Source organism: Lycium ferocissimum, chromosome 4 (genome assembly GCF_029784015.1).
Source record: "Lycium ferocissimum isolate CSIRO_LF1 chromosome 4, AGI_CSIRO_Lferr_CH_V1, whole genome shotgun sequence".
NCBI classification, from domain to species: domain Eukaryota; kingdom Viridiplantae; phylum Streptophyta; class Magnoliopsida; order Solanales; family Solanaceae; genus Lycium; species Lycium ferocissimum.
In genome coordinates this window covers 41,618,871-41,627,416 of record NC_081345.1, presented here as the reverse complement: position 1 = coordinate 41,627,416, position 8,546 = coordinate 41,618,871, and the positions used below count along the sequence as shown (strand labels likewise).

The 8,546-nt window shown below is 33.5% G+C and overlaps 1 protein-coding gene and 1 long non-coding RNA gene across 2 annotated transcripts; both read left to right on the top strand.

Annotated features, from left to right (window-relative positions):
* The first annotated feature begins 1,827 nt into the window (after nt 1-1,827).
* LOC132054722 (uncharacterized) lies at nt 1,828-4,155 on the top strand. The gene is made up of 3 exons (XR_009414355.1): nt 1,828-2,254; nt 2,523-2,656; nt 3,905-4,155. It is a non-coding gene; the product is annotated as an uncharacterized LOC132054722 (long non-coding RNA).
* A 1,553-nt stretch (nt 4,156-5,708) lies between these two features.
* LOC132053009 (ylmG homolog protein 1-2, chloroplastic-like) lies at nt 5,709-6,704 on the top strand. Its single transcript, XM_059444780.1, has one exon. It carries the CDS (start codon nt 5,789-5,791, stop codon nt 6,470-6,472), a length of 684 nt encoding a protein of 227 aa, XP_059300763.1. The 5' UTR covers nt 5,709-5,788; the 3' UTR covers nt 6,473-6,704.
* The last annotated feature ends 1,842 nt before the right edge of the window (nt 6,705-8,546 follow it).

The window sequence follows — 8,546 nt, the reverse complement described above, 5'->3', positions numbered from 1 at the left end:
CCTATTCGAGATGAAGGATGGAGTTGAAGTGAAAATGATTTGTTGGTGAATTTCTACACATTATTAGTTTTTTTTTTTTTTTTTTTTTTGTGTGTGTGATAAAATTAAGTTATTTGCTGGTTGTCCTTCTATTACATATATGTTAGAGCCCTAAATATTAGTTGGACCAAAATATTGTAGTCGTAAAGATCGTGACTAATTTTGTTGTACAAAATATTGTTTAAGAAGAAGTGCTTTTAGATTTTTTACTTTAATTCACACATTTTACAATGTGTTTTTTTTCTTCTCAAACACTTATCGCGCATCGTACGTATACTAGTAATTATTAAAAAGAGGATAGTTTCCCATAGGATTTTGACAAGTGTCGGCGTAGGATCATGACATGTGGTAGTTTTAGGACAAGAAATAGTTAATTAGTTATTAGTTATTGTTTTTAATTTAGAAATAAAATTAATCTATATCTATATAATTATTAAAAAGAGGATAGTTTCCCATAGGATTTTGACAAGTGTCGGCGTAGGATCATGAAATGTGGTAGTTTTAGAACAAGAAATAGTTAATTAGTTATTAGTTATTGTTTTTAATTTAGAAATAAAATTAATTAATGGTATACATCTATACATTCTTTTAAACTGGTAACAAAAATTTGCCAGATCATGACTTTTCCACGTTCAAGTTTTAAGAATTTGTAATTCAGTTCTTCTAAATTTTACTTGAGAAAAATAAAAAATGAAGGGGAAAAAGAAAAAAGAGAAGGTGGTTTACAAAGGAAATAAGAAAGAAAGAAAGTGGGCAACAAAGATGGAACCGGTGCCACACAATTTTAGGACATTGCTAATAAACATTGTAAATAATTGAAATGAGATATAGAATTCTCAATTTGTTTTGAAAGAGTAAAAGTTCTAATTGAGATAATTAAAAAAAAAAAAAAAGCTAACCTAAATGCACATATATATAAATAATAAAAATCACACGATGCACATCACTTACCCCATTTCCCCCACTAATTCACAAATACACGCATGCACGCATTAAAACTTTAAAAATTTCTAAAACACGTTTTTTGGATCTTTTTTGTAACAAATTTATTTTCAGAAATATAAGCATAAAAAACACGTTCTTGGGAAGTTACCAAGTAAAGTTATAACCGCAAAAATGTCTAATTTTTGTATTTTAAAATTGGGAAGTTACCAACTGGTAAAATTATAACTGCAAAAAGAGAAATAAAATAAAGGGAAAAGGGTCAAAAATACCCCTCTACTTTGGAAAAATGGCTAAAAATATCCTCCGAACTTATTTTGGGTCAAAAATACCCCCTCTCAAAGGGATTTTCAAATATACTACTGTCTTGTACGGAAATTATCCCCAAAATAATCCGAAATCATTATTTAATCCGTTCCATCATTTAAACCCGACTCAACTAAATAATAACCCATAAGATCCTTTATTCCCCCAATTCCCTCAAACTTCAAACCTACATATTGGGTTTGAATAAGGATTATTATGGGTTATTATTTAGTTGAAATGATGGAACGGGTTTAAATAATGATTTCGGATGTTTTGGGGGGATAATTTCCGTCAAGACAAAGAGGAAAACTTTAAGGATGAGAGGGGTATTTTTGACCCAAAATAAGTTCGGAGGATATTTTTAGCCTTTTTTTCAAAGTAGAGGGGTATTTTTGACCCTTTTCCCTAAAAATAAAAATATAAGTAACAAATGCAGGGACAATTTGGTTCCACCAAATCCGGATAATGGTCCGGAACTTCCAAACCATTACTTATTCTTTATTTTTTCAAAAAAAAGTCTAGGCCGTGTAAGAGGTTGCATTTAACTTTTGGCTATTTGCATTCATGTTTTTAGTTTCCTTTCTTAATCGTACTTGCGTTGTGGACAAGCAATGAATCAAACTTTGGGTGTTTCTTAAAAGATTTAAATTTTGAGAATGTATGTTGAGTGTTTTTATTAATATAGTACTAATAGTGATTGATTTATTGTGATAGTCTGTCTGGGATTTACGCTTCACTGATCTCTCTTACTCCCTTGGTGTTCAAATAGCTTTTTCACATAACATTGTTGGTAGTCCTTTTTTTGTTCATTCCAAGTATAAGGGAATGTTGGTGTAAGATTCCTACGTAATCTTGTGATGCAAATAATATCCGGTCCATGGCTTGCTTGGTCACTTGAGGAAGCGGTGGAGGAATACAATGGAGATTCATTTGGGAAATCAAGCAGTCCTTTAAAGATCGATCCAAAGTATAAAAATGTATCCGTGCGCACCAACAAATGTCTGCTATGAATGTACTATTTGGTGAGCATTTTATTAAATGAATGGATGTCAATATTCGCGCGCATCAACAAAGGTCTGTTATGAATCTACTATTTAGTGTCATGGGCATTTTATTAAATGAATGGATGTCAATATTTATTATTGTGTATGGTTTCTTAAGTTTCTATCTAATTTATCCTTAATTCGTTACATGGTTGATTTATGCGCTACCTCATTCGATGAATGGTGAAGAAGACTAAGAAGACGCTGTTGGATAAGAGGCACTTTGTACTGGAGCAGATCCATCATTTGGGAGAAGATTCTCTCCCGTAAGGCTTATTTCTAAATTTATTTGGCGGAAGTACGCAAGCAAGCTTTTGAATTCAAGAGTAAGTTAATATCTTCTTTGATTTTTTTTAGGGAAGGTAATAAGTACTATCATTCAGTGATCAACACTTAGAGATGCTAAAATTACTGTACAAGGGAAAAAAAAAATTGTATCCCTCTTCTAAACTTGATAGGACTTATTGAAACCAAAAAAAAAAAGAAAAAAAAAAAGGATTTTGCCTAGCATAAATCATTGTATGATATCTTAATATAGATACTACTCTGCTTCTTAGATCTAAGTGGAATGTACCAGGATGTTGTAACATGAAGCAATCTAAATATTAAATTTGTTTTGCTCTCAATATTAAAATGCGTTCTTTAAAGTTTTTATGTTGCGGGTGTTTTGTTGTAGTGTTTTGGGATCATTGTATGTGCATATGCGTATATAATATTTGAATGTCTCAAATCGTATATGCATATAAGATTTGAATGTCTCAAATCTGTTTTCCTTGAGGTTGTCATTTATTTAGTTTTTTTTTTTTTTAGCTAAACTGTCCACCCAGGCTTTCAAGTCTTTATTTAGTTCATTTGAACTTAAGATATTATAAGTTGTGTGACTATTTTTTCCATCTTTTCTATCAGGTTGGTCTAAACCAATATGTATAGATGGACATGATTTTGAAAATCAATACCGGCAACTGAATGTTATTCAAGTAGTTGAAAACTCAAAATGATAATGCTAAGTACGAGCCCAACATGCCGAGTTTTGAGACAAGCTTTTGTCACAATCTTTTATGTACTACTTACAATTAACTACACACTTAGCCAAAGGCTTTAGTACTCGACACAACGGAAAATGACATTTCCATATACGTGGATATTCACAATTTAAAGGTCGATTCTATTTGCGGTGGAGGTTAAATTAGAATCTCTCGAAAATAGTACTTCTAATTCTATTTTTCTTAGAGATTACTGATTTAGATATCTTTATCTCTATGAATTTGAACTTTTCTTTTGCTGAATGATCATATATTTTCTTCTTGCCCAAAAGTTCACTTTAAGAGATCTAATTTCCATGAGGATAGATGTTCGAATTAAACATATGCGTTACTGCATATCGTTTGGTGGCATATATTTAGTGTGTGCATCTCACAAACTATAGTCATGTATGTGTAGCCCAAGGCAAGGTATCAAACATCAGTACTTCTGATTAGCTGAATCACAAACCAAACGAATTCCTCACTAATATATATTTTTCGAGCTCCTCCATTTCAATATTTTATTTATTGATATATACTTGCCTTTTGCAGGTTTTCATCCTAAACTACTCCAAATATTGTGGTTTATGGAATGGTAAAAGTTGCCTACTAAGCTGATGACTACAGCTCCTACGACATAGGAAATGATGAGTTCGAATGAGCTTATGATGATAATTTTGGGTGCTATGCATGATTAAGATGCTTGTGTGTTTTGCACATACTGTAGAATAAAAGATGTCTGTCATATACGCATCATAATGATGTACACAAAGTGTTTTAAAAGTGTTTTTGTAATGGGTATCTATTTCGCACATGTATATGGAAATGCCAAGTTCTGCCGTGTTAGTACCAAGGCCTTTGGCTAAGTGTACTTAGGGGTTGTAGTACAAAAAAAGATTGGGACTTAGGACTTCTTTCCTCTCTTTTTCTTTTCAATGGCAGGGTTTGAGAATTGTCTATCTACGACTACAAGATATAGGAAGTGTAAAGGCGTATTCGTTACAGACATTCAATACTCAAAGTGTTTAAACTAGAAATGTACGTATTATATTTGATTTTATTTAAATCTGTATTGTGTGTAAATTCTCATATATTATGGATTTCTTAGTCGTTTAGAAGGTTAGGAAGAAAATGATGTATAGTGGCTAATACTTACAAGAAGCTAGATACAGAAGCACTAACTGGGTTGTTTTCTAATGAAGAATAATGCACACACTTGGAACTTCTTTGATCTCATCTATCTTCTAATCTTCAACCATGCATCAATAGTGTTACTAGGAGTAAGCGATGTACCCTTTCTTTGATAATAAGATATCTGATTAAAACAAGCCTCTGCAAGTTTAGAATCTTTCTAACAAAGAGAAATTGTATTTGTGTTAAGGGGGTACTAAACTTGAACAAGAAGCGAAAGCATTCTCTATGTATTTTTATAGCTTCACACTTCTTTTTATGTTGTTTGGCTTTTGATTGCTCTACATATCAATACGGTTTTTCTCCCCGGTCATCATTAGTTAATTCGTTAAAGACATTAATATTGTCTACTAAATTTTTATTTTTCCTTTAGTGTTGCCTTATTAATCACTCCAATTATATCGACGTAACATTATTGTCATGCCAAGTGTGTCTTAAAGTTATGCTGATGGGATGGACAAAGAGATACCAAAGGTACACACATTGTAAAATTTTGAAAAATAAAATGTTTAATCCTTTATTGTTTTAAAATCCTTAAGTTAATTTTTTGTTAGTATATAAATTTGGTTAGGATGTTGAAGGCTTGATTTAGTATACTACTGGAGTTGATCTGCGGAAAATTAGATTTCGATGACTTCAATGACCCGTCAGATACATTAGAAAATACTTGAAGTCGTCAGTGATTCTAAAGAATATATTTCGTTAAATGTCAGATTTTTATTTTATTTCTAGAAATTATTTTTGTCACAAACAAGATATTTTTCGTACTGTCTATATTTCTGGTGTAAAATAATTCTATTTCTATTTTATAGGTATAAGTGCTTGAAACTAAACAATTTGAATTCTTGAATATTATAAACAAATTTATTTCAAATTATGTAGATGTGAAAACCTCATGATAATCGTGATACTAGGAAAATTAGAAAATTGAATCGTTGGCATCACTATGATTTTAAGATGAATTCAATTTTTTTGGGGTTCAACTTTTTACATGTTATTAACATGTTGTGTTACAGTGTAAGTATAAATTCTTAACGTTAGCATTTTCAAGATGATTAGAACTTAAAGTCTAAATTGTTACAATTATCTATCTACGCTCTTTTTTCGCTTGAAACTATCCGCGCATCGTGCGAGTACGGATACTAGTTTTCCCTAATAAATAAATAGTGCTGGTACCTACCAAATCTTAGCGGTTCTTTCAAAGAAAGCTTCTGAACCTCAAAAATCAACTTTGAGAAAACTCCAATGGCTTCTCAAACCCTAATTCTCCAAAACCCAAATCTTCCAAGAACTACTATCCTCTCTCATCCTTCAACCCTCATATACTCGAAACCCAGAACTATTTCCTTTTCCTCACGGCCAAATTCACTCGCAGCTCACATTCTTAAATCCAAGAAATTCACAGTTTCCGCATCATCCTCAACTGTTCTCGAAAACCCATCTGCGAATTTATCCACAAAGCCTTCAATTACACCCAACCCCTTAATCACTCGCTCCACGCGCACAATTACAACACTCTTTGCGGTCACTTTAGCTGTATCAAAGTTGGTCTTCAACAAATTGATCTTTAATGGATTGGGACAATCACTGGCTTACACCGCTGGCCCAATGTTTTTTGCGGCCCTTAGGGATCAGCCTACAACAGGAGGTTTAAACACCCCTTTTACTGTAGTTGCGGCTGGAATGGCTAAATGGCTTGATATATATAGTGGGGTTTTGATGGTTCGGGTTTTGCTTAGTTGGTTTCCTAATATACCTTGGGATAGACAGCCATTATCAGCTATTAGGGATCTTTGTGATCCTTATTTGAATCTCTTTAGGAATATAATTCCTCCGATATTTGATACTTTGGATGTGAGTCCACTTTTGGCTTTTGCTGTGTTGGGTACGCTTGGTTCGATTCTTAATAGCAGCAGGGGAGGATACTGAGGCAATTGATATGGAGTAAGGACCAATGATGCTTTTAAAAGACGTTGCTTTTTATGTTGGTCTTTTAATACGTGTGTTAGAGTTTGAGGGCTCAATGGTATTGTAGTAGTAATGTTGATTTCAGAGATTTTGGTATAACTCAAATGTTATTTATCTGGATGTATACTTGAATGAATAGCTAGTTGATGTGTTGAGAATATAGGGGCTGTTTGCCACTGATAAATTTTCTGTTTGTGTATTGTTATGCAATCTGGGGTTATGGGGGCTGAAGTTTAAATTACAATATCAGTAAAAATATGCTTTGTGGCAATGTTGTAAGGGTGAGGAGGATGAATAAATTGAAAGCTTTCTTTGAATATTTCAGAGTCTGTGTGTCAAATAGAAATGAACTTGAGACCCATGCTATTTTATATACGACTTTTGAGCTAACATTTGACGAACTCTTCCAATTTCAACATACGTGATCTTATTATAGCTTCTTTGTAATGCCTTGTGTTTTCAGTTTTCGAACTGAGATTGCTATAGGGTGGAATAGATATCTATTGGTAAAATAGAACAGTATATAGAATGCATGAGAGAAGTTAGGCTTATTCTATGCCCCTTTGTTTTTTCATAAGCCAATTGGCTCTTTTTTTGTTATTGATCGGGGGGCATTATTGTAGTCCTATTTGCAACGATTTAGCACATAACATTCCCTGACATTGGGTTGTCTTGATTGGAGAGTTGACACAGATAGTGTCATAGTAACCAAAGCATGGCTACCATGAGTCATGTTGATTGTGAGAGAGTGACTTTCTTTCTGTTATTGCTCTTTGATGCGCTATTCACTTTCAAGTCTGCCATTATTATGGTTAATGCCATATATTCCACTCAGTTATCTTGCTAGACGGTGACGCATATATTTGCAGTACGTATGATTTTTGGAAAATGTAATTAGCAATCCTTACAGAGCTTCCTTGAATCTTTACTTGAGCCGAGGGTTTATCAAAAACAACTTCTCCGCCTTCACAAGGTAGGGGTAAGACTGCGTACACACCACCCTAGACCCCACTTGTGGGATTAAACTGGGTATGTTGCTGTGGTTGTACAGAGCTTCCTTGAGTCAAATGTTTTCACTTTTCATCATCCAAGACTTCTTCTGGATTCTCGCATGTGGATTGTCACATGTGCTTATGTTCTCAAAATGTTGATGGTTTATTGTCTTGTTGATGAGGTATATTTGTGGCGAGGATTCAACTTATCTAAGTTGAAATTGCAAAAGTTTTTTTTTCTATTATCAGTGTATTTTTTGCCGGTTGTGATATATGTAGGTTATCATCCTTTGCATATTACCAATCTAAGCTTGCTATATAAACTTGTAAATGGCCTTTTAAGTGTCGTTTATTACATTGTCAGTGCATGAAAGTTAAACTCTAGTGGCAATACGTAATTGTGCCTTAGTGATGACTATTGGAAGGATCACAAAGGAAAACCATTAAGAGCCCGTTTGGATTGGCTTATAAGCTTGCTTTATAAGTTCGTTTTAATAAAATAAGCCTGCCTTAGTGATGACTATTGGAAACAAATTTTTATGTCTAAAAATAAGTTAGCCTACCCCAACTTTTTTTTTTTTTACTATGTTCACATTTTAAGGCCATCCAAACCATCTAAGAGTTGGAAAACAACCTTGTAAAATGTCAGATATGGCCATTGCCTCTTCAGTGGCACAACCTTACGCTGTATGAGAATCTCAAGTGATGCAGTGATGGTTATTTTGAGCATTCCAGTAATGTTGTACCCCTATAAATTATACCTTGGTGGACTTGACGTACTACTGCATGTTCATAGGCACAGAAAACATGCTCTTAGACAGCTGGTGATGATTTTCAACGCCTTAACAGATCCATGGGAGTATTCTAAAGAATTTTAACTCTATTTGTTTCTCGGCTGTATTTTGCTACCTTCTGGCATTGCCTTTTGCAGAGAATGTTTCACTAACAAAGGTTGCTTGGGATTGTAAATGAGCCGCACTGTAAAACTAGGTCCATAGTTATGGTGCTGAGTCATTCGTTAATTTGAAGTGATCATGAAGCGA